Here is a 27,954-nt window from a genome sequence, read left to right as displayed (position 1 = left end):
AGTGGATCAGTGCACCTGATGCGCTTTCCTCATCCAGTCCCGAGATGCTGACCGGCTCCCGCAGTGAGGGACTCACCTGCCTTACTTGGCAGGTAAGTGTCACTTTGGTAGTGAAGGGCTCATTCAGCATGAAGGCATCCCTCCATGGGCCTCACAGGTAAGTGCTGCTCCCACAGTTAATGACCTCACCTGTCACTTGTCAGTTACACACGCCTGCTTGCAAGGTTCACTCTTCTGATAATTATGTAAACAACGCGAGTATTAACGCTGCTGCCTCCAGTGTTCAGCTCCAGCAGTGCTAATGTCGGACGTATGTAGCTGTCTCTGGTGACTTACAAAGTTTTTGTTTTGTTTTCTTTACTGATATTTTTGGGTGCCACACGGACGTGGTGTTTATGTTGGTGCCGCCAACCTGGGGTGCCATGAGCATATGGTATGAGTATTGGTTTGTGTCAATGTGGGGCACAACAGTGAAACGATGTCAATGCTTTCAAAATTTTGGGTCAGCGCCTCGTGAACCTTAGTGCTCATTCTTGAGATTTTAAGACAAGTCTGAAATGGTGATATGGTATTGTCTGTATACTTAAAGATTCATCAGCAAATTCCTTCCAAATACACTTGTTAGGGTGTTCGACAGGCAAGATTATATTCAACAGTGTCTTTGTTATATGAAGTTTAGCTCGGGCATCGACTCTTTCATATTCACATTGGCCTTTGTGAGGAGGATGCATGCAAACTTGATCCTGACACCCTTGTCAGCTTCAGAGACAATCTTGCAGCACTCTGGGTTGAGGGTGCTAAGGGAGAGTAGTGAGGATATATGATGCAGTCTGTCACATGGTGTAGGGGGTTGTGGGTATGACCTCAACTCCAACCTCACTTTCTTTTCTTACTTACAGGAGGTGTGTGGACGGCTTCAGGAGGTGCAAGGCCGCCTTGTTGAAGTATGCAGACAGGTCCGGGTGGTAAGCGCAGCGGAGGTGCATGGGGCAAGCGTGAGACGCCTCCACTACCACCCCACCACCTCCACCCTGGTGTCGTGCAGCGGTGACCCTCGGGCCAGTTGGTCTGGGGCCCTGACCACACCACCAAGACTTATACGTTTTCTGTCCCCAGAGTAAAGTCTCACTTACTGTACCGCCTCTCACACGTAGAGTTCTCTCTCTCACCTTGTACTGTAGCACCACACCCAGGAACTGCCTCTCAAGTTTTACTGTAGACCTACAGTACAGCTTATAAAGTAGAACAGCACCTAAGGGTTGCCTAGTACTGTATTGTTCTGTAAAATCATACCTACGCAATATAAAGTGTGTGGGTGGTGGCACTGGTGTAACAGTGTTGTCGTGTTGGCAGGGTGTGCGGGTGGTGGCAGTGGAGTGGACGCTACACGTGCTAGTTACTGGCAGTAGTGATGGTCGGCTACGTGTGTGGAACCCTTATGTACCGGAGGCGGCGCTGACTGCTCTGCCTCCTGCTCCTGGCCAGCCGCCCACTGACTTGCTGTTGTGTCCACGCCGACGTGTTATAATCTCCTGTGACGCTGATGCTGTAAGTCGCCTCTCTGTTGTGTTGTCTCTTATGGTTCTCTGTGTCTCTTGTGATCCTCTGGGTTTGCATCACAAAATGTTTTGTTTTATGGGGATTAGCCCACCTGGGTATAGATCACCAACCCACATCGGGGCCTGAGGTGGAGGGAAGGGGCGAAAAAATAAATGACTTGAATCATAAATGCAGAAATGAGAAATTAAAACAGATCAAGAGTGAGAAATGATACACATGTTGTGTTGTCAAAGTAAGAGTAACAATTGTGTGTAAATGAGGCAGAAAATCAGTTGGATCAGCAACCTGGGACTTTGTCACAATTTCTGTGATGTCATTTGGACCTCATAACTAACAGGGAGGGTATAATGGCCAAGTTAGAACATCTAGCCTCCTCACACCAGTCACCAAGTAATGTTGTTCTTTAGATTTAACTATTACTTGGTTCATGATAAAAGCTGGCAAAGGTTCAAATATTACAGAGCAATTACGAAAGGATGAGGGAGGAGATGAGAGGAATTCACTGACCTGACTCACTGAGAAACAAGAATGCAGACACTACACTGAATATCATAGCCAGTAAAGTGAACTACAGTATTTGATCAATAAATATATACCACGACCACACCCTATGGATCCAGGAATACAAGGAGGGCAGAAAAAGAGTTACAGGGGCAGATTGCTAGGCAAGGTCAAGTCAACCCCAAAGATTTTCTACCATTACACAAAATCGAAATTAAACACACATGTGGGCGACAGACTTGAGGCTTGAAGATGGTAGTTACTACGACAAGGTGGAGGCGTTATCAAATTCTTTTCCTCACTGTTCATGAGAGAATGAGAACAATCTTTGTGTGTTTGAGGAAAGCCAGCACTGACCACACATTGTGTTCTCAGAAGAGTGAATTGGAAATAAATTCTGAAAGCTAAAGGTTCATAAGACTCCTGGCCCCGACATGGTGCATCCCAGTGCTAAGAGTTGTGCAATGAGCTTGTTGAGCTTAAGTCCACTTCTAGTAATAATGATATGCATTTGGGGAGTTATTGCAATACACACACACACCTTGTATAGTGGTCCCTCGGTTAACGAGTTACCTTCCATAAGATTCTTAACTTCGGTTAACGAGCAATCCCTCGATTAACGAGTTTCTTACGAGCCGACCTCAACATGTTTTTGCTTGCATTTGGCGGTCCACCAGCAGTAGTATTAGTCCGCCAATACAGTAATCGGTTCTAGGGCTTATATTCCTTACCATTTCAGTAAATATCAAGAAGTTTATACTATTCAATAATTTTAAGTTTAATATTAAAATTTTTAGTCACTAACAATTATTGAACATAATTGAAGGTAAGGAAACTACGGTACTGTAGTTTTATGTGCGCCATCCAGCCTGTCAACACACCAAACCTAACCTAACTGAACTGATGTGTTATAAGATGATTGATTACACTGACTCTTTTGTAACTTAAAAAAAATGGTTTGAATGATTTTCACCAAAAGTGACATTGGAATATCCAAAGTTGAAAACCTTTTATATAAAGAACTAGATAAATAGAACACTTCTTCAATGGCATTTGTAGAAGAATAGTCATTTAAAAATAAAAATCGACTGCAAGATTGATCTTAATTTCAAGTGAATTTGTTAGAATTGAACCTTGCTTACACCCGACTACCTTTAGATAAATTAGAAAGTTAGATAAACTCTGCATGTCCCTTGGTGTCATCTGGCTAACTCTCATAATTTAGTTTCTTTTACACAGGAATGTTTGACTGGGTTTAAAGCAATAATTGCAATGTTTGTTGCAGGTGGTGCGTGTGTACGGGGTGGAGGGTGGGCGGTGTTTACAGACCATCAGGTTATCATTTCCAGGGGGATCTGGCGGTTTGGCCCCGCGACCCCTCACCCTCCTATCCAGCGGGCACCTGCTGGTGGCCTGTAGGGACTATCTGGCCACCATCACGCCCGTCCAGCGTCCTCACTCTCCTCCACACTACAACTCATCACACATGTCAAGACGTTATGTGAGTTGGGAAGGGGAAGTGATGAGGGTGACAGCGAGCGCGATGAGGACGACGCCTCCACCCACGACAATGATGAGGAAAATCAGCTGTTTGAGGATGCTACGCTTATGTCATCAGATGAAAGGAAGGAACGTGCATCCATGCGTCACCTTAGCGTCAAGGAGCTGCTTTCTGCTGCCTCAAGTTGAATGACATATTACCCTCGCCTGTCCCCTGACTTGCCTTTGCCGTCCCGTTTGGCAGCCCTGGGGTTAACAGCCAGTGACCCAGCTGCCCTGCTGGCTCACCTGCCTGTATCTAGGATCACCACATCTTTCACGTCTGGCTCACCACAACCTTCAGCTACATCACCCACACTCCGCCCCATGTCCACCACCTGGTTCTCACGCCCACAGTCCTCCCGTAAGCCTTCCAGATCTAAGTCACCTGGAGCAGCAGGGGGCCCGGCAGCCACAACCAGCACTGGGAAACACCTGAGTCCAGGCTGGCGGCCACAGTCTCGAGTCCAAGACTAATGCGCAGAAGGAAATGGACAGTGATACATCAACATACACAAATGTGTCTTCTTTTGTCTTTTGATGCATTTCTGTTTTTCGACCTTTAATGACATTGTACACTGTGGATTCCCCTTGTATTTCACTCTACATTATATACGTCAGTCGGCACTCCTGCTGGTTATCAAATTCACAATAGAAAATAAATGTAAGAATATGCTATTTCACCAGTCAAGTTCAGCATCATCATAAAGCAAGTAATAAGTGACATTATGGAGAGAAGACAAGCTACCTTACCTTGTATTGGATAATACAATACAGTACAGTACTTTCCCTTTCTTGTACACCTAAACTGGACAGCTTGTTGACTTTTTATTTATTAGAAGAAGTTGCTGCTTACTTTATATCTAGCCCAAGAATTACAAGTTACCATTCTACTCCATCTGTCATGCCCTTCAAGCAAAGTCAACCTCACACCATCCAGTACATTCCACAAATTCTCATGGTCTTTGATTGTACACACCAACTACATCCAGAAGATTCTCAATCAGACAGTTGTGTTGTACATTCTGTTTATCATCTGTACTGTACTGGTAATATTCTTTGGTAATCCACACTATACAGTACAATACACTGAATATTATTTTGTCAATTGTAAAATTTCATAAGATAAAAATAAAAATCATACTTGTGAGGTTTCTTTATTAACAAAAATTATTGAAGCAAATCCAATAGTCAAACATAAGTGTGCATTATTAGGCTGGGATGAGACTTTACTGGTATGATTCCAGCTGCTAGCGAGGACATCAACAAGACAAGTGCTGTGACATCAGCAAGACAAGTGCTGTAAAGAAAATAAAAATTAATAATGTAATGTTTAAAACTAAATCACATTTATTATAAACTACTGTACCTCTCTCATTGACCAAGTTCACTAATTACACCAAACAACATATAAGGTATTGTTTAGTCTATTAATAACAGGGTTTAATATATAAATAAATGACAAGTCCACCTTAGACTACTCATCAGGGAGCACAGGGTAATGTGATAGCTTGCCAGCTATTCTGTGATGCAGTGAGGGTAAGTTATGTAGCAATCTATATTAATGGCTGATGAGAGCAGGAACTCTGAAGCCTTTTCATGGCTCAATATATATATAATATATGTATATATATATATATATATATATATATATATATATATATATATATATATATATATATATATATATATATATATAATATATATATATATATATATATATATATATATATATATATATAATATATAATATATATATATATATATATATATATATATATATATATATATATATATATATATATATATATATATATATATATAATAAATATATATATAATATAATATATAAAAAAATTCATTATTGTTAATATATATATATAATATATATATATATATATATATATATATATATATATATATAATATATATATATATATATATATATATATATATATATATATATATATATATATAATATATATATAATATATATATATATAATATATAATATAATAATAAATATTATATATATATATATATATATATTATATATATTATATATATATATATATATATATATATATATATATATATAGATAAATGTATAGTATATATCAGGTGCCTCAGGCTCAGGTTCTCAACTGGCTCAGCCATGTTAATATTGTTATTATTATCCACTCTGTATCTGTATTTTTCTGGCTAAATAAACTGTTACAATTCAATTCAAAAATAATATTGTCCAGCAAGTTGTTGAAGGATTAACTCCTGATAAGAGAGGCTACACTTAAAGGCCTTGAAAGGCTTCTGGTATGACTGAGTTAACAGCTGCATGGCAGCAACACTACAGGCATCCCCTGGGTTACGGAAGGGCTCCGTTCTGGAAAATCTTTCTGTAACACGAAACCATTTTTCCCATTGGCACATATATGTAAGAAATTAGATGGTTTTAACCACATATAAGGCATTTTAAGATGCACGGAATAGCTAACACGTTAGCTTTCCCGGACTGTCGTTAAAAAATACGACATTGTACTGCGTCTTGGGAATAACTGTTGTACAACACAGTCTTCAGAAAACAATAAAATTAGGAGAACTGTTATTTGGACACAATACGGAAAGAAATAGTGAAGTAAAATACAGAAAGTCGGGGAAAGAAAGACAAAATAATAAATAAGGATAACACAAAAATTCAGACCCGTTGTAAAGGTAATTTCTCCCGGACTTAGAACTGGCTGTCTCTTTGGTGTGCTGTTTGTACCTGAAATCTGGAGTCTTAATTTTTGCACTTACAGAACTGTAATCAACTAGTTCACCCTTATTTAAAGTATGAGTATTGATATTAAGGTTTCAATCATATTTGAGTAAATATAAATATCGTTACACCAAAATCACCAACGGCTAATGAAATCAGACAACACCCATTTATAAAAGGGCAGAGCCAAAACAGGTTTCAACTAGGCGCAATCCTTTTCAATTCTTTCACACCGTACGCTCTAATTTAGGTCCTATCCAATATACATACTACCGTTATAGAATTATTTTCATTATTATATCACAGATTTTTATTGCCTTACATGCCCCCCAACTCCTCAATATTAATCAAAATATTCTCCATAAGCGGCCATGATCTGCATTTACCCACTGGAGAAACTCGCTGATTGGTTGTTAGCTATTCGGGAGCTGCTACCCACTGCACACGTTAACACCTGATCGAGGCATTAGCTTCTCTCTCTGAAGGTGTCATGCGCACAACTCAGCAGCAGAGTCTGGGTAGACAGAAGAGCTAATGCATTAGCTATTCGGTGCATCTAAAACGCTTATACATGTAATGATTTATTCATGATGTAACATGATAATTAATGAACAAAACACTCGAATTTTACTTACCAGAAATAATGTTGAGTGCCGAGTTAGGTGCAGTGATGCAATTAGAGTTACTGGGAGGGAGATGGTAGGTCACTGCTGACTCCTGCCTCTTCCTGTGGATCATCATCAACTATTTGGACTGCTGTCTGAGGTTTTGGGGCAAAGAACTTGTCCAATGTGGTCTGTCAATGACAGTGCAATTTCTCTGTGTACAGCTCTCTATATCCCCTCATGGCATTCTCGATATCTCTTGTAAACTTGCAACTGCATTCACAGTCTGGATATGTGTTTCAAAGGTATGCATCAAATCTTCCAGTTGACTAATAGCTTCGGACAAAATCATTGTTGTTAATTCTGTGGATGTAACTTCTGTACAGGTGTCCTCCTGTTCCTCAGCAGCAGCTCGCTCCTCTCCCATTAACATTAAATCCTCACTGGACAGATCCTCTCTGTGTGACCCTTTACAACTCTACTAAACCAGCCTGGTCTACTTCCTCGAACACCGCATCATTTGCCAGAGATACAATGTCCTGCTGCACTTGATCCAATTTCTGGACTTGGGGAAACCCTTGAAAATCATGAATACACCTGGCCAGACGTTCTTCCAGACTGCATTCATAGTCGCATTTTTCACCTCATCCCAGGAGTCAGCAATGGTGTTTACAGTATTCGTAATGTTAAATTGTTTCCAGAAATCTTTAAATGCATGCTAATCCTCACTACCAATTGCTGCTATAAGTTGTCCAAATGTCCTGCGCAGATAGTAGGCCATAAAGCCGGCAATCACACTTTGATCCATAGGCTGTAGCAAGGAAGTTGTGTTCTTGGGCATGTATTCAACCCTGATGTTTGGTGAAAGGTCATTACGGTTAACAAGGTGGTTGGGAGCATTGTCAAGAAGTAACAGGGCTTTGTTGGCAATATTTTGTTAGTTACTGTACCTTTCTACTGCAGGACAGAAGCAGCTATTAAACCAATCTTGGAAGAGGGTGCCAGCGATCCAAACTTTGTTATTGGAGCACCATATTACAGGTAACCTGGATTTGTTGCAGCCCTTAAAACCCCTTGGATTTTCTGAGTGGCAACACAAGCATGGGCTTTAGCTTGAAATCTCATGTTGCATTACCCCCTAACAGGAGAGTCACATGATCCTTGGAAGCCTTGAATCCAGGAGCTGTTTTCTTCTCATTTGAAATAAAGGTCCTGGCAGGCATACATTATACACTCACTGGTGTGTATCCATCAGCCTCAATTATTGCTTTTAGTTTAGCAGCCTCAGTACCATCTTGATGTTGTGTAGGTATGAGCATCTTTTTTAATCACTCAAACCATCCTCTGCTGGCATTAAAGGGTTTTTCATCTGAGCTTGCACCTTTTTCCTGCCTTAAATCTGTGTACAGACTCTTAACCGTCTCCTGAATAACCATTGTAATAGGGGGCACATTTTGCTTCAACTGGTCTCTATCCATACACTGAGTAAGCATTCCATTTTTATCTTAAATCACTCCGATGAAAATAAAGAGTACGGGCTGACAATCGAGTAGCAACCTGAGCACTAGCCCAAATTTTTTCTTTGTTATCATGGATTGTACCAATAGTGGTGGTAGCAAGGTCAAAGTTTAAGCAATGTAGCTCAGTTTCTCCCCCTGGTCAAACCTCTTCAACACATCTAATTTTGTCTCTAAAGTAATACCTTTTCGTTCTCTCTCAGCACCACTGCTAGCACTAGCTGGACTCTTTCCACTCAACTTGAAAAATATTGCACTTCACAATACCTGTAGTACAGTCCAGAAAACAGAGAAAGCAGAACATTGGCTGGAGATTCAAGCAGATCAAAACTGTTGTTGTGGGGTTGTTTGTGCCTATGTGCTATTACAGATGCAATCACACACATTTTTTTGTAAAGATAAATAAAAAAAATAAATAAATATACCGGTATAAAAAATAAAATAAAAATAAATACCGAAATAATTTTTGAAAATTTTCAAAATTCTGTAAGGCCAAATTTTTTCTGCAACCAAAAATTAAGGTCTAAATTTGTAAATTCCATAACCCAGGGGATGCCTGTAATATATCCAGGCAAAAACAACCTTAACACTTACAAACATACCATAATGTAACTGATGCACACACCATACCAGATACAAATTCAACCTCTCCCCCCCCCCCCAAAAAAAACATCTTTGGAGCAAAACCATAAGGTATCTCCCGACAACAAATATACTGTAATCAATTATAAAAATAATGGCTTTCCTTACCTGAGGCAGTAATTTACTGGGCAGAACCTGGGCAGAACCTATCTACTTCAACTGTGATAGTCCAGCTCTCATAATTTCATCAACTATAAGAAGGTTACGAGCAATGACCGAACTGTAAAAAATAAAACAAATAAATAAAAAATAAAATACAAGAGATGAGGAATGTGGGAAGTCAATCATACAAATACTATGATTCTGTTGAGAATTACAATATTTACAATGAGAATGAAAACTATAAGGCTTGTAAATTATGCACAAAAAGGACAGGCTGACTGAACAGGAACTGAGGAATACTTTATGAATAAGGTATAGCACCAAGCCACTGAAGTAACATGGAGTTGCTGTTGTGAGGATTGGATTACCGATTTAAAGTTCCATTTTAGACTGAGACAAAGGAAACAAATGTGACCATGAAAGAATATACAAATAAATATGGAAAGTACAATCCTGTAAATGCTGACAAATTGTAATTCTGAGATAAATGTAGTAAAAGATATTGGGCAGCATGATTATGAAAAACATCGAAGCCCTAAGTAAGTGGTTTTGGAAAAGCCTGTAGGAGTAGTTGCCCTAATTTATTCTAATAATATACACAATAAGCTCCAAAAGAACCATATTAAAAATTGGGCTGCTCAGACCCATGGAGGCATATCAGGTAGTACCTAAATACTGTATACTGATTGGAACACTCACTAGAATTTGGTTAAAGTTCACCCACAGGATAGCCCTGGGTTCAAGTGGTTCATTAGTACCAGGTTGAATTTTGTAATGTCTTAAAAATTTGGGTTAGCTGATCATCTCCAAGAGTGTGTAATGTGCCAACAGTCTAGTATACAATATAACATACAATTGTTGATCCAAATTGTCAAAGGTAGAAAGAGTCATCCCCAAAAGTGGTGTAAATGGTAAGTGAAACTGTTCCCAAGTGCCACAAAGATGACTGAGGTGGAGCTGATGATGAAGAGTGCCTTCTTTAGAGTGGCTCACAAGTCTAATGCACAATGTTAAGTTTCTGTTTCTGTGTCATGCTACTGTGCCAGTTACTGTGTCCTGTAATCTTGCAAGATCAATCACCTCATTTTATACATAACATTAATTTCAACAATAAATTGATGGAAATGTTTGTTCACTTTGAGTGTAATTTTATCATGTCTTGGGTCAAATTTTCCTCACAGAAGCATATCACCAGTTATATAATGATTTTCTCTGATTAAATAGGTTTCCTTAAACAAAAATTTCAAGTGTAATACTTTTCAGGAACACATCTATTTACTGAGAGAAGGGAAACCCGTACCCTTACTTTTGAGTTCCTAATACTTGTACTTACCATGCATCAAGCATGTGCCTTTTAACACAATAGTTATCAAATATGCCAGCATCACAGGGGTTGAGAGCCTCTCCTGTGGTAATATCAAGACCTACTGGTAATCCTCCATTGTTCTTATACTCTTCTCGCAGCTTTACCAAACTATCCATTGCATCATATCCACTGTTACTAGCTGAAAAAAATGCAGTGATATGAGTTTTTCATTCTTCAGTTGAAATTGTATGCTTTAAACATTTCTTCCAATACTGCAAGTGTCTTCTCTCAAGGCAAAGTATTCATAAATATAAATTCCAATGCATGTGTAAGTCATTTTACTATTATAAAAATTATGAGATGACAGTCAGAAAAGCAGAGAAACTCCCATTTTATCTTTGACTTTAGTTCATGGATACACTGTGGTAATTACTTACTAGACAAAGACTAATACAGTACAGAGCAACAGATATACAGTACTGTATATATTAAATAGAAAAATCAGTAATTCAAGGCCTGTCCATTACTACTCACCAAGCGTTTTGGGAATAACCAGAAGAGCATCAGCAAAAGCACGGACTCCATACCGGGCACGACCTTTTACTTCATTTTCGTACTTCATTAATGCAGCATAAGCAGCAATCTGGAAGGGAATATCAGTCATAAGGAGGACAGGAGAGGCACATACACATAGTACAAAACTACATTAAAATTTGTGCTGAGCAGATAACGGATGAACTAAGACTTATAACCCCCCTATTAGCGGGAAACTCTGATCCCTGGAACTCCCTAATAGCCGGAATAAAAAAATCGGACCAGAAATTTTTGGGAAAACTCTCCATTCCGGGTCTGCGAACGAGTTTCCGAGGTACAGTGAGAGAAAGAAGTTTTTTCCCAGCTTTGGCCGATGTAAAGTATAACAAAACCTGACTACCCAACACAGTGAATGGTGTCACTGGCAACTCCTTTACAGGGTTCCACATGTTTGCCAATTGTTTATGGGCTCCACGCATGCCTGTGTCGAATGGCTCAACCGTTCTGTGATGTACTCATCAAAACCTCAGGAAGATACTTTATTCTCTCAGTGTACATAAATGCATTTACAGTATATTACCTAATAGTGACTTACCTCAAAGGCACCAGCACCTGGCACTAATGAGCCATCATCCAGGGCATTCTTGATCCCCCTCAGTCCATCCCTGGTAGCATCTTTGGTCTGCTGAAGGGCGTGCTTGTAGGGCCCCTTAATAAGTATAGTTACACTGTGGGGATTCTTCAACTCCTCAACAAATGTATACTTTGTTTCTCCCTGAAATAAAACAAAATGAATATGTTACTGCCTAATAAGAAATATACAGGGTGAGCATAAAGTCTTTCCCTGATTACAAACATTTATTACACAAAACATATGCTAGGTACAAACATACAGTTTTTTGTAGCTTAAAATATGCATGAAAAAATCTATGAATTCGTCTACACAATGCTACAACATTCATGTTTCTATCTAGAATGGTCTTCGAGATATGATTTTTCATAATCAGGGAAAGACTTTATGCTCACCCTGTACTACAGTTGGATTGATCTTGAAATCCCACTTACAACCGAGCATGGATCAGGCAACTCATGTACTGTAGTCAGGTCAACAGGCTGAAAAACTAATGATCCCTGGACACTTGACATGTGTGATCATGACTAAATACCAAAAATTAATCCAAATCTAGTATAGGGGGTCCTCATTAAACATTGTACCAATATACATCATTTCAAATATACACTGGTAACAAATATAAGAAGAAATTTTCCTTATACATCATTTGTTTCACTCAAGTCTTCTGCATCCACTGTTTTATACTAAGTCTGTGGGCATCAGAATATGATGCATAAATAGTGTTAGAAACATTTAATATAATGTAAAAATTACCATAATAAGTAATAAAAGTGCCCTACAAGTGTTAGGTTTCTACCACGCCAAAATGCATCAGTCACTTCTCACACCACTGCGCGCTAATGTCACTGTTATACGTAACAACAGATTTTGCAGAAAAGTCATCTTAACGTGCTAGTGTGCCTTAACCCTCCCATGGTCTTTCGACTCAATTTGTGTCGCGAAGCGCTCATGTGCTGGCACAACCCCTTCCACTCAGCCATATCTCACACTGATTGAGAGCTCCCCTCCCATAATCAGAAGTGTGGGGACAGTGAACCGGCCCTATCAATCACTTAAAAGTTCCGCACACTAGCATTGTGGCCTGGCAGACGTGTCACTAAGGATGCAATTTGGGTCTGGATCACTTTATCCAATGTTTACTCAATTAGAAAAACCGTTCCTGTTCCCGACACAACCAGCGTTGAATGAATGCGGGGGGTGAGATATCCGACCATGGTCAAGAGTACCAGAGGGTTAAGGGCCAGCAGACATCATTTGTTATGTTCAGGTTAAGTTAGGTATACCCTGTTACGGTTGGACTGCGCAGTAACTATAGATTCTAGGTGGGAGAAGGCATGTATCTGAGAATACTGTCATCAAGATTATCCCTAAACCCCATCCTACCCCAACTCAGGAGATACGTCATGTGACCTGATTCCTTTGTTCGGTCTTTCTTCCTGACTTTCTGTTAGTTGGCTGAAAAGGGTCATAGTATGTGTTAAATACAAAACTCAGCTTTACATTAAACAATATTATTAATCAATACAAAAGAGTACTTTAAAAATAAAGCTATAAGCTCATTGCAACTCACCAGAACATGTTCATATACGCTGCCAGCAAAACCCAAGCAGTCTTCTGTCATGTCATCAAAGCTGTTCACAGCCATTCCCCCACAGGCCAGGGCAAGTCTCTCCATATTGCGGCGTTTAGCTCGTCTCATCCCCATGATGCCTTCTTTGGCCAGCATGTCAAGTGACATGGGATCAATTCCTTTTTGGTTGATTACAACAAACGTGTTGTTATTACCAGCACAAACCTTTTTCTTCAACTCTATTACTTTATTAACCCTGAAAATAAAAACAATAATCTTATGTATCAGCCAAACATCCCTGTACACTGTTGATATTATAATTACAATAATATTCACTGTGTGTATATATCTGTGCATAGAGTATCTTGACAATGAACACTGGGCTCCTCAATCCTCGTATTCTGTCGCCTCCTCTCGATCTACTACACTGTAACTACAGTATACTCCATAAACTGTATGGTTTAGGTTACTTGTGATCATACTATATTTTTGTTTATTTTCTTTAAATTGGAGTCCTGTTATGAGGAGGATATTCCAATTCCATCTGGCTCTGTACTAAGTCTAAGGCGGAGAAGTAATACAGTAAATTGAGTTTTACTTGAGACTGTAATGAAATTATTTATACTGTGGGGTTTAAGTGGATTGTTGGAGTGAAATGTTCACTATACAGTACATTATTGTACTGTACTGGTGGAGGCCCTGGACTTAGACAACCGTGGCAACAATAAACTTAAGACATGCCACCACTATCACAACCAGCTGATCACAACAAAATAGGTAAAATTGCATTATTTTCAGTACACCATTTGCTTTTCTTGTACATGATTTTACTTGGAACTTCTATTAAATTTTATACAATCAACATGTAAAACCTTTTTTCATTAAATTTTGTGCTCATTAGGCAGCATTTTTGTTTGTCCAGAAACCTAAACCCTACATTACAGGCGTCAGTCACATTATTACAAATAAAATAATCCACCACCACAGACTACAGCTGGTCACAGGCTTACTATAAACTTTTGCAACTGAACGGTATGTGGGTCTTCGTTCACCCTGGTGACATTTTATACAAGACAACAATAATTGTTGTGTACAGTATATTCATCTTCAGATTGTGATTTTGTGTAGATGTCTGTCAAGAATCTAGTGACCTTTGCAGAAGTCTAGTAACAACCCTCATATCTGACTGATAACACTGCCATTATCTATTTACTTATAAAAATGAGTAACTTCAGCTTCTCTTGAGAGCTAGATGTCTTTTATTTCATGTTTCTTTTTTATACAGTAATGTACTATATTCTATGATATTTTATCAATAAAAAAATTTAAATGCAGTACAGTAAAACCTCGCTAAGACGGATTAATTGGGGGCGAGACTGCCATTTTAAACAAAAAACGAGTACAACACCAATGTATTCAAGTTTTATGAATGAAATACATATTTTTAATCAAAATTATTTTTAAAAAGTAATGTACACAAAATACCGTACACTAACTTTCAGCTCACTGATAAGGTCTTAGGCTCAACCTTCTCATCACCCTTATGGATACCAAACACTTCCTAGGGGCCATTGTTGTTTAATTTTTCAATAATAATGCAAAAAATATGAATGCTACTTCAGCCTACGGTGAATGTACCAAATGTATAAAAACGATAAATACGGACATAAAAAAACATCAAAAATACAGTACTGTACTGTATTTTACGGAAGGGAGTACAGTACAGTTATTTAGGAAAAAACTTGTGTGTATTTTTCTCCTGTAGCCATAGTTTTCTTAAAATAATATAAAGTACTGTATACAGTACAGTAAAGCCTCGAATAGCGACGGTAATGTGTCCTCCAATATTGCAGCGTAAGGCGAATCATCGTATCGCGAATCATTAATTACCATTAAAATAAAGCAATAATAATGAGATGTGTTCCCAAGTGTGACCTTTTCATATCTGTTGTGTGGTTTTTACCCCCTTTTCTCCCCAAAACAAAACAATTAATGAAAATTGCAAACTATATTCTTTAAATAATGTTTCTGAATGCACCTTATACAATATAAATGAATAATAATATGGTCACACAAGAGGAGATGGTACGCCATTGTTTTCGTTTGTGCTTACAGCCGGGAGTCCGGGACGATAGTTCTACACGAGAAAATAAGATCCTGGTTGTAGCCGTAGTAAAATTAATGTAAAAAAATTAATATATATGTTTAAAGTAACGTTATTTAATGTAAATAAATAGAATAGAAGTAGCTAACCACTAATGGGGAAAAAAAAAAAAGAGATGGATTGGGAACGCCAACATATACGTGCGCATTTAAGGAAATCGCGTCATATATCTTAAGAATACAGTATGTACAAAAGGTTCATTAGTGTTTATTACTGAATATGTATTTGATTGAATTAATGTTCATACAGTCAACCCTCGCTTTACGCAGTCCCACATTCCGCGTTTCCACGGTACCCTGCCGAAACAGGAATGCTCACATTCCGCGGTGCATGTACCCCTTTATGCGGAGAGCGGCTGGCGAGCCGCGCCAATTTTGGATCCAAACCTCCCGCCATCCGCCATGTTATGTAAGCGGCGCGAGCGTGGTGCTCACAACCCAGTCATCAAAACATTACCGAGTTCTTCACCCGCCACCCACCACAGCCGGCCCAAGTCAGTGATAGTGATAATTATAGTGAGGATATGGACTTATATGGACTTTGAGGGGTTTGACAAAGAGGTCCTGCAAGCCTCTGTGGTAGAGTGATACAATTGATACAGGTGAGGGCCAATAATCTGCCCTCTGCCTCGGAACCAACCGTCCATCCCCATGTGCCCAGCCATCTTTTCTACTAATGTAAGTGTTAAAAAACCTAATATTATTGATATTTCTCTTAATTATTAATTGTGTGTACATACCATCATAAAGTTAAGATAATATTTTTGCTACAACATAGTTGTGTGTCGTCAAAAAGTGGAGTTTGGGGGTCGGCCCGGTCTCTATTTCAATTAATCCCATATGTTATGTGGTTCACTTTACGTGTTTCTCACTTTCCGCGGTACCCTGTGGGTTGAATTAACAGCGTAAAGTGAGGGTTGACTGTATATGTGAAATGAACAATTCAATTCATTAATACGTAGAATATTAAAGTACACACGAGGAGACGAGACAGCATTGTTTTCGTGAGTGACGATGGTTCTACATAAGAAATTGCAGAAAATAAGACCTGGTTGTAGCTGTAGTGAACTTAATTTAAAAAAATTGAATACCTGTATGTATGTTTTAAGTAATGTTATTCAATGTTAATAAATGGAACACTAGAAGTAACTAACCACTAATGGTAAAGAAATAAAGCGAGACGATTGGGAACGCTAACGTATGAACAGTAAGTGCGTACATGTGAAAACATATCGTCATTTCCCTACGTATGAATATGAAAGCAACACTTATTTACTGTTCATATGTTTTAAATAATATTTACCAATGTAAAACAAAAATTCTACTCACCAATGGTGGTAAAGTCTAAAATATAAGGACAGCCAATGAATATTGTGCGAGTTTTTACTCAGATGACTAAGTCATCAGGTTCAACTCTGGCTGAAGCTGTAGCTTTCCATAAAGCTGTTGCTGAAACTGTTATTGAACCTGAAGTTGATGTTGAAGCTGCTTATGATGCTGAATTTGATGGTGTAGCTGAAGTTGATGGTTTAGGCCTTCGAATAATAAAACTGTCTAAAGAACCTTGCACAGCTGCTTTCTTTTCTCATTATACATCTTTATGTAGGTCATTTGCATTTATTTAAATTTTAATGCTTTGTTCTGTTAATGGATCCACTTCAGAAAATATGTTCATTGCTTGCTCCATATAATATCAACAGACCTCACCTTTTTCATATCGTTTTAACACATCTAGCTTCTCCGCTAAGCTTATGCACTTTCTATTAGCTTTTGAAACAACACTACCATCACTTGCTCATGTTGAATAGGGATGGAAAAATGATGTAAGAAACATGAGGAAGTTTTCTCCTGTTCAGATGCGTGAAAACAAAAGGCCCGCCAAGCTCCGACCGTTGTTTACTAATAATGCGCATTACCACTCATTAGCCAGGCAGCTTCTTCGTGCAAGGCGCTCTTCATTTTTTATACAGTAATTTTTTATATTTTTAATAAACATTTTGGGATTTAATTATTACATGAAAATTATATTTAATTTTATTTTTACTGTACTATAATTTGGTCGTAAATACTAATGAAATAAAGGACGTAAATTGAATTGAATTGCCAGGCGTAGGATCGAAATATGTATGAGAGAAATACATATCTTGTAGTCTAATTTGAAAACAGTGATGGGCCCAGTGATAAACAAATTATATAAACCATGCATTAACCTATGATAACATAATAAGACACATTGTATCATTACTAGAGTGAATCAAATAATATTCCTCAAAACAACAATTGATAACTCAGGCACCTGTGTCCCAAATGCTGACTCCTTGGTCCCTTGAAATTGTGAAGACATGTCATCGGAGGACAAATTTTGTCCTACTTTTTTTTTAAATTTCGAATTATTTTTAGGAATATAATTTTGTCCGGTTTAAGCGATATCTGCCCTAGTGGGGCCCGCCTTAACGAGGTTTTACCGTACTTAAAAAAAAAATTAAATAAATTAAAAAACCCACTATTACGAGCACAAACAATCATCGCATCTGACCAGTTAAATACAGCACTGTCATGGCAGTCACACTGGAAATCAATTAAACAAATATCCTTGGACTGGTTGGACTGGGTATTGTCAACCTTTGAGTCATGTTTCATGAAAATGTACACACAAATATGATAAAATGTAGTACAAAACCAAACAGATGCTGTAGATACAGGGTAGGCAAAGACCATGACTAATTTTGAATCAAGATTAGCCACGTATATAACTTACCTTGAAGGGTGAAAATAAAAAATATATAAAAACCTGGTTTGACACACACACAAAATGGATGTTAAAGATATCCACAGAAAAAGTTCCAAGCTTGATACAATTAATTCAGGCATATGATTCTTGGGTAGAAAGTGGATTTAAGTACAGGAACTACATACAATAGTAAGATCACCTACAAAACTAATTTGATTGAAACTTTGAAGAGAAACAGGCATAGCGAAAGGAACAACACATTGTACGACTTAAATAGAACTTTCACATAATACTGTCACTAATACTAACCCCATTAAGTTTGCACTTCAGATGCCTTTCACAGCAAACAGCCAACTCTTTATTAAACAAGTAGAGTATTAATGAACATAAAAAAATATGTCTCCGCAATACCTATTTTCGATGAATTCTCTCTCTGCAGTCACAAGCTTGTCCCTCTCTCCAGCAGATTTGTAGAAGAAACCTGAATTGACCTCTGTCTTCTCATATTCCATGGAGACATTACAAGTGAGGATGTAAGCATTTGTAGCACGCTTAGGCATATCTGGGTGACGCCCACCATGGTCCAACACCAGACCTTTCACAAGCTGGGTGTCCATTTCTGTCTTATGCTAAAAAATAGGTAAAAATACATCAGACAACCTATTTTCCTACAAACTTTAACCAACATAGAAAAACAGACACACAGATATGCTGATGTGAGTGCAGAATTTAACATCACTACACTACAAATTAGTCTATTAAACAATACTTCCTCACCTCATAAAATGTGCGTATTCAAAACACATGGAGAAATGGCTATGTTACATCTATGGAAGTCTGTGACTCACCCAAAACACCCTGAGAACAAACACACTTGTTTGTGCAACACTTGTTTGTTCAACAGAGTAGTCAAACAACCAGTACACATAACTGGAGTTTTTCTTTTGGTGATTATGCAAATTTGTTTAATTCTACTAAACTCAAGCTTTATCCACTATACAACTACATACTAAAGAATTTTATGCTCTAGTTTTGTATTGGTACACTAACCTGCATCTCTACGATTTCCACCATGTGCAGATCAAGTGGTTTACCCTCTTCCTTGATAGACAACACAGCATCAACACACACTTCAGTTAATTTGTCTGCCAGATCAGATTGAACTTTCGTGCGGAGAGCAGTGCGAGCTACTTGACACAGACGCTCACGTTTCATCTCGTCAACAATTTTAACTTGATCAAGTACCTCTTGGGCTTTTACCTGTGGAATAAAAAATATGATAACAATAAACTCAAGGAAAACTATTAGATACCGTTAAACAAAGTTTTTACTGCACAAAACTATACTATACAGCAACATATATTTTGCACAGCATATACAGTACAGTAAGATCTTGTATTTCGCGAGTAATATACTGGAATAATTGTGCCAAATTCATATTCGCCAAATGCAAATACATAAACTAATGGCAAAAAATAACAATATAGACTGGTCACTCTACATCAACCTCTGATTTTCCCATTTATAACCTCCAAATGATACAAATTCTGCCTTTATTGACCTGATTGTGCTTTCCGGAAACTAGTTTTTAGGCCTTCCTAAAGTAACTTAACCACACGCTGCTTATCCTGCATCAAGTACTTGGCAAACTTAACTCCCTTATGATAGTCCCACTTCTCCTTTTCCTTATTTGGCCGCTTAGGTGGACCTGTCCCACCCCCATCAGCACCAGTTGGACCTCCAGTAGAGGTAGAGGCCATTATCTTGGCTCGACAGGTGGTAGTGTCATGATCGTAATGACGGCTAACCTGTTAAACTAATGATCCACATTACGCTTACACTTCCACAAAACCTTCCGAGTCTCCCAGTGGAAATGTCCTCCATTCTCCCTGTTTCTTTGATGACGTCATCGAGTTGTCGTGTGTTTGGTGACCATAGTTGGAAACTCTTTCTGCTACAGAGACCCTGTAAACCTTTTTTTTTCACCTATGAATATCAGAGACTCTGATAATCATAAGAGAAATTGTGGTAGGGAGGTTAACTGAGGAATTAGTTAATATTCTGAAGGGAACCTTTTGAAACAGCTCCTCGCGTTTGTAGGAAGGCGCTACATGTTGGGGCCTGATGCCATCCAACCTTTTGTGATCAGTTTAATTCTTGCTTTTGATAGTTCAGTCAGAGCAATGTTTGTAAAGAAAATAGTAGGGAACGAAACTGAGTTCGTAGTCTCGGTTTCAAACGTCAGTGTTACAGTAACGTAATTCAGTGAAATGGTTGAGTAGGTGGAATCCGTGACTTTAGCATGGGTGGAAGGCGGCGGTTGGTTTTCAAATCAGTAAGCCTCCACACTCCCCACCAACAAGTAGGTCATTCCACCTTCTCCGTGTTGTAATTTGCCATTTTTAAGTGATTTGACCTAATTAATAGTTTGATTGTGCAAGTGTTACAGTGATGTAGTTAATGTGCTTTGAGTGAAGTATTTTATGTCCTTAATGTCCCTTTGAAACGTTGAGTTCGTTATAAACCGTGAGTAAGTCGCCACACTCCCCACCAACAGGTCCCTAACGCAGCCTAGGCTGTGTCTGTAGCGTGGATGACGCATCCACTAGTCTTGGGAGATGTCTGAGGTCCAGTGGAGTCAGGTGTCCCCTTGAACCCTGACCGTCAGGAGCTCCACTGCCACCTGCAGGCCCCATAGGTGGTAGTGGATTCCCCTAACGCCATGCCCCCGTGGTGAACCCGGATCGTCACGCCCCACAAACAACTGCCAGCCCCATCATTGATGGACGAGTACAGTACATAACTCGGCGGGGTTGTTGGTGTGGTGGTGTTAGTCCACCGGAATTATTGGAGTTTGTTGGAAGGTGTCACTTGGTGATGAGGCTCCCATGGCGGCCGCTGGAGTGTTACCCCTGGGGTATTGAGTGTTGTACTGGCAGGTGCCACTGGTTTTAATGGTGCTACGGTGCTGTGAGAGTCATGCGTGTTGTGGTGTGTGTACACCCGGTAGTGGTGCAAGTAAATTGAGCCCGAGGGCATGGAACCAAGAGTTCCTATTTTTGGGTACATACAGCATCTTTTCTGTAATTATTTTTGTGTTTCAATAAACAGTGTATTTGTATGTGGGTCTATGATTCCCCTATAGCATTCACCGTTGTTCTTTCCCTAATACTCGATACTATATTTACATGTACCCATGGGCCTTCCTCTCATGTCACGCTACCAGGTCAGAGTATTAACGTAAGTTGTTGTAAGAGCGCCAAGCCCTTACAGGGTGGCAGCTTGTGGTGCGCGCCCTTACAAATGGTGGCCTCAGTGGTTCAGCAGTAAGTAGTAGTAGCCCCCGCTCTTACAGTAGCACCACCCAAAAAAGCAGCCCGGGAGGTCGTTAGGATGGCGCAGGCTACAACTCGATAGTTGCTTTCTTGTAAACCTATTATATGTTCACCACCGGCAATTCAATTACCAGAACGCTTCTTGGAAACATTCTTCTTACCCTGTCTTTCCATATTCATCGCTAACATAACAAAATTGGAGAAAACAGTGAAAAGCACGGAGTAATCGACAGAAACCGTAAGATTCAACTGATCACGTGATGTAAACAGGAAGCGCTGGTGTAAACCGTTATTAGTCCTCACTGCGAAACATTCTTTTTACTTATTCTTTTCATACAGTATTTATGGGTAACAGCTGAATTTGCAAAAACCCCCCCGAAATTTACAGAGTACCTCTCAAAAACACTCCACAAACAAAAGACACGAATCAATTGAACATGTGATGTTGAAAGTGAACTGTAAACATTGCATAACTCCGCAACATGATTAAAACGTTGAGGATGGAATCATGTTATAGCCAACATTCGTATGCAAAGGTTCGACTTTTAAAAACAGCGTTCCCCTATTCATTAATCGCATTACAACCAATTCGCGTTGACAAAACACGCATTGTAGCAGAAATGACTAACTGGTATGAGGGCTGTGACGTCATTAAAGACAGTGGTCAGCATTCAGCTTGCTGGATCTCGCGAAACTCACAATTACATTAGGTAGAGCTCGCGAAACTCAAAAACGAGAAATGAAATCGCACGAAATATGAGATCTTACTGTACAATATAAAGAATATCTTAAACCAATCACATGGTTATTAAATCAATTTTCAAATTAATGGAAACTGAAAAGTATGAAACAATTTTTGAGATACAGAAAAAGCACATCCCGTAAATTAAAATGGCATAGAGTATGAGTGTCACTTCCATCTCAACTGACAGGGATGGTACAGGAAGACGGATGCCAAACAGCAGAATTTTCAATAGAGCACAATATATTTTACAATTTAATACAATCTCTTTTTCATTACATATTGTATGACATTAAAAACATTTTCAAAAAATCTTGGGGGACACACTTAGGCAAGTATTGTTTTTGTCAATTACTGTTTAAGTTTTTAGGATTGGCAGAATGAAACTTTTCTGTAGTGTACTGTACATCCAAATAACACAAACACCAAAAAGTGACTTTGAAAAACCATAGGCAGTGAGTAATTAGATTAGAAAAGTAATAAAAAATGTTGAGATGTCATCTGAACAAGTTATTATACAGATCATTGATTGGTGTTTTTTGTGCCCCCGGGTCCTATTTTTCCCATGAAACTAATGGGTTGGTGTTAGGAAGGTCATCCAGCCATAATGCTGTACAGTACAATACAGTACTTTACTTCAACATGCCTGATGGCAACTGTCTCACCAGAGTTGTACCCAACCCCTGGTCTGTTGCATTTTCAAGGCTGGGACCCTGAATTTGTAAGGGTGAGCAAGGAAGGTGGGGGGGCACATCCTGTTCTGATTTTATTCAACAGCTGTCATGAGGTTATCGCATGTAACCAACACAGGTATGGATAATGGCTGTAAAACACTGATAAAGTAATGCGAGTATTCTTGACCACTAACATACAGAACAGCACGACTACTGTATTAATAAACACCATTAAATAATCCCTGGTTGACTTTCTGGAGATACTTCTCAGAAAATTATAGATGTAAACAGGAAAATTGGGTCTGAGTTAAAAAAATTCAAGCTAATATGGTCATATTAATGTTCCCAGAGTGGTATTTATGGTGGTGGTTCAGCAGTACTGTGTGTATCTCTCACCAATGTGTCAAGGGTTCTAGTCCTGCTTGACCTGGACACATGTGGGAAGGGTGTTATCCAGTGTGACCCTCACTACCAAACATCACAGGTTTCCCAGAATCCAGTTTCCTCCTGTACTAAGACTGGATAGATCAACCATCCGAATGGCTATTAAGCTGATAAGTGGTAAAATAATGGAGATAAAAAAATATCACCTTAAAAAATCTAACAAGGTGAAATGAAGTATCTCTCCCTAATTATATATTCAAAGCTGGTTTAAGAATCTAACCTTGGCCAAATCAAAGCCTTCTGCAATGAGTCTTGGATGCAGACCATCTTGAATTTGAATATCTGCTTGCTTCAGCATTTCGCCAATGAGCAGTACAGTTGAGGTAGTGCCATCACCAATGATGTCATCTTGGGCAGTGCATGCTTTGGATATCATGCTGGCTGTAGGGTGCTGGATTTGCTGTAACAAACAATCAATTAACATACATTTCAAAATCATATATAAATTTATCATACCGGTAACACACAGTACAGTAGTTTGCACAAGCCTCACATAAAAAAATTATGGATATATCAGTCTGAAGCAATTTCCTGGGTGATCCTGGAAAGAACACATTGCTGACGGGTAAAACAAAGTTGTATGCAGCAAAAGGGGGTAAACCAGGTAAATAAAGGGGCTTAGTCAATATCCACTGATACATAGTTATGGATCAAAAATATATTTAATAGATATACATTAACCATATGGTATTATTTATAAGGGGTTCAACAAACAAGAAGATTATTAGAGCACAGCTCACCTTGTCTGACTACCATGTGTTGTCTGAATGTTTAGTGTCCTGCTATAGTTTATTCGGTTCTATTAAATATAATAAACTTATATATATATATATATATATATATATATATATATATATATATATATATATATATATATATATATATATATATATATATATATATATATATATATAATATATATATATATATATATATATATATATATATATATATATATATATATATATAAAGTCAACCCTCGCTTTACGCGGTCCCACTTTACGAGTTTCCACGTTTACGTGGTACCCAGCCGAACGCGGAATACTCACTTCCCGCGGTGTGTACCCTTTTACGCGGAGAGCGGCGTGAGCAGGGTGCGCACAAGGTCGCCCAGTCATCAAAACATTACTGAGTTCTTCACCCGCCACAGCCGGCCCAAGTCAGTGATAATGATAGTGAGGATATGGAATTATAAGGACTTTGAGGGGTTTGACAAAGAGGCCCTGCAAGCCTCTGTGGTGGATAGTGATACAAGTGATACAGGTGAGGGCCAATAATCTGCCCTCTGCCTCGGAACCAACCCCATATCCCCGTGTGCCCAGCCATCTTTTCTACTAATGTAAGTGTTAAAAAACCTAATATTATTGATATTTCTCTTAATTATTAATTGTGTGTGCATACCATCATAAAATTAAGAAGTTATTTTTACTGCAACGCAGGTATTATGTCTGAAAAAGGGGAGTTTGGGGGTCGGCCTGGTCTCTATTTCAATTAATCCCATATGTTATGTTGTTCACTTTACGCGGGCCGCCGTGGGTTCAATTGACCGCATAAAGTGAGGGTTCACTGTGTGTGTGTGTGTGTGTGTATATATATATATATATATATATATATATATATATATATATATATATATATATATATATATATCCCTCCTGCAAACCTGCACTAACCCTTACCATCTCATGGAGTAAAATATTACCATCTTTGGTAATTTTGATATCCCCAGCACCAGACACCAGCCTGTAACGAAAAAGCAGTGACATTAATTACAGTACAGTATACGGTTTAAAAATAAAATAAAATAAAATAAAAAAAAATAAATAAATAAATAAATATATATATATATATATATATATATATATATATATATATATATATATATATATATATATATATATATATATATATATATATATATATATATATATATATGGCAAATGTGTTAAAAGGTGTTTATTTAAAAGTTCAACTTGACCTAACCCCCCAAAAATTACCCTATCACAACTATGATGAAAATATAGGAGGAATATAAACATCAAAACAAATAACACACTCAGCGGAGTAGTCATCAATATCAGCCACCATATCAAGTCCTGCAAATGTTATAAAAAAAAAAAAAAGTGCAAGATATGCAGTAGGTACAGCAGCCATATGCGAAATGTCAATGTCTATTGGTACGGCAGCCAAATGTGGATGCATGGTGTGCAGACGGGTCCGACTGATTACCCAAATGTAGCTGCAATGAAGTCAAATAATGGTCCTACATGAATAAATCGGACTGCCAATCACTTGTTGACTAGTATTTGGTTTCACGAAGTCACAAAAAATTGGTAAACTTAATTTAATCTGAGTTAATAGATCAAGTGCATGTACCTAACCTAACCTAACACAACACAACTCAGATTAAATTAGTTTACCAATTTTTTGTGACTTTATGAAACAAAATAATAATCGAGAAGTGATTCACAGCCCGATTTACGCTTGTAGGACCATCATTTGACTTCATTGCGGCTACATTTGGGTAATTACTCACTCCCTCGGTACAAGCACGCGATCTATTAACCCAGTTTAAATTAAGTTTTCCATTTTTGTGTGACTTCGTGACACCAAATACTATTCAAGAAGTGATTGGCAGTCTGATTTATTCATGTAGGACCATTATTTGACTTCATTGCGCCTACATTTGGGTAATTAGTCGGAACGTGTGCAGACTAAACATTGATACTGGGGTCAGACTAATTACCCAAATGTAGGCGCAATGAAGTCAAATAATGGTCCTACAAGCGCAAATCGGGTTACCAATCACTTCTCGACTAGTATTTGGTGTCACAAAGTAAAAAAAAATTGGAAAACGTAATTTAATTTGAGTTAATAGATTGAGTGCATGTACCTAACCTAACCTCGACTAGTATTTGGTGTCACGAAGTCACAAAAAATTGGTAAACTTAATTTAATCTGAGTTAATAGATCAAGTGCATGTACCTAACCTAACCTAACACAACTCAGATTAAATTAAGTTTACCAATTTTTTGTGACTATGACACCAAATAATAATCGAGAAGTGATTCACAGCCCGACTTACGCTTGTACGACCATCATTTGACTTCATTGCGGGTACATTTGGGTAATTACTCGCTCCCTCGGTACATGCAAGTGATCTATTAACTCAGATTAAAGTAAGTTTTCCAAATTTTTGTGACTTTGACACCAAATACTAGTTGAGAAGTGATTAGCAGTCCGATTTATTCATGTAGGACCATTATTTGACTTCATTGCGGCTACATTTTGCTACATTTGGGTAATTAGTCGGACCGTTGATACTGTAGTTACGAATAGTCTTTTTTCTGACCAATCTTATCTCACCTTTCTGCCAAGCACTGTGTATCGCATTTTGTGCATGCGCATTTCTCTGCCACATCATTACACACACAGTCCGTCATTACAGCTGTTGTACCTGCACCGTGTGCATAAAAAAGGCGCACAGGATTTGCGCCCATTAAATACAAGATTTTCCCATTTTATTATATAACCCAACATCAACAGGCATTTAAGATTAGACAGTGGATATTTTGCCGTGACAGGCTAAGTTCCTATTTATGCTATTTTACTATGAGTGCGATCTGATTGGCTAATCGTCCATTACCAACGTACAACTCGAGCTATTTTTGACCGTGACTTTGGGGGCATTTGGCATTTATTTCGCCCAAGTCGATCAATGTGTAGCTATTAACATACCTAACCTGTGCATGGAAACTTATGAGGCGACGTTTACTAGAACCTCATAGAACCTAATCTAACCAACCAAAGAAACCTACCTAACATTACCTGACATCCTAGCCAAGGGGCTGTCCCTCCCGTCACATTAAACAGAAAATACTTACCCAATCAGAGCCCACTCACAGTAAACTAACATTTGTAGGGACTTAACCGGTCAAGGCAAAATATCCATTATGTTAAGATTAATAAGGTTAGAAGAGTATAGTTTACCACCTGATTGTTGGTGATTACGTTACATCAGTAGTTTTATCTGGTAGTTCAGGGCATTATGTGGTAGCCCAGTCATTATAATACACACACTAGTGACAAGACCCCTCCCAGTCATGTCCCAACCCACACACGTGTAGTTATAACTTACATTTTCATTGTACCCTTTGGTCCCAAGTTGGTTCTCAAGACATCCTGAATACCTCTAGCACCAGAAATATTAATAGAAAGGGCTTGTGCTGCCCTAGCCACTTCAGCTTTAGGGTTTAAGGTCTTAATTGCTGCCATGGTGAGTGATGGTAGACGCTGAAGCTCCCTGTGTCACCCTGCCTGGCCTTGTTCCTGTACTATCCTCACATGACTCATTAATTCTACTTTACATTAAAATATTATGATTCTTTACATTTTTTATATTATTGTATGTTCTATTTTAATATAAGATGTTTTTATCATTATATTATATAAAACTATAAACAATAAAAATGGGGTATTTATTTTTATTAAGACTTATGTATCCGGAAATAAATAAGAGTAACAACATACATGGTAGATGATAGACTGAAGAAGAATAATCTAGAACACTTTACCTTACCTGTCGTCTTATAGTCTTATA

The 27,954-nt window shown here is 38.3% G+C and overlaps 2 protein-coding genes across 2 annotated transcripts; one reads left to right on the top strand and one right to left on the bottom strand.

The window, feature by feature from the left end:
- The first annotated feature begins 128 nt into the window (after positions 1–128).
- LOC121855494 lies at positions 129–4,747 on the top strand. The gene is made up of 3 exons (XM_042350470.1): positions 129–157; positions 1,245–1,548; positions 3,347–4,747. Exons 1-3 carry the CDS (start codon positions 129–131, stop codon positions 3,752–3,754), a joined length of 741 nt encoding a protein of 246 aa, XP_042206404.1. The 3' UTR covers positions 3,755–4,747.
- Positions 4,745–27,685, bottom strand: LOC121855464 (T-complex protein 1 subunit zeta-like). The gene is made up of 11 exons (XM_042350407.1): positions 27,493–27,685; positions 25,034–25,097; positions 23,575–23,754; positions 19,210–19,419; positions 18,571–18,788; positions 13,266–13,521; positions 11,657–11,836; positions 11,062–11,170; positions 10,555–10,726; positions 9,228–9,339; positions 4,745–4,900 (listed from the first exon to the last, which is right to left on the bottom strand). Exons 1-10 carry the CDS (start codon positions 27,627–27,629, stop codon positions 9,270–9,272), a joined length of 1,596 nt encoding a protein of 531 aa, XP_042206341.1. The 5' UTR covers positions 27,630–27,685; the 3' UTR covers positions 4,745–4,900; positions 9,228–9,269.
- Between the last annotated feature and the right edge of the window lie 269 nt (positions 27,686–27,954).

Source organism: Homarus americanus, unplaced genomic scaffold (genome assembly GCF_018991925.1).
Source record: "Homarus americanus isolate GMGI-L3 unplaced genomic scaffold, GMGI_Hamer_2.0 scaffold48406, whole genome shotgun sequence".
Lineage (NCBI taxonomy): Eukaryota > Metazoa > Arthropoda > Malacostraca > Decapoda > Nephropidae > Homarus > Homarus americanus.
Note: the sequence above shows the minus strand (reverse complement) of the source record. Positions and strands in the feature narration are given on the sequence as shown.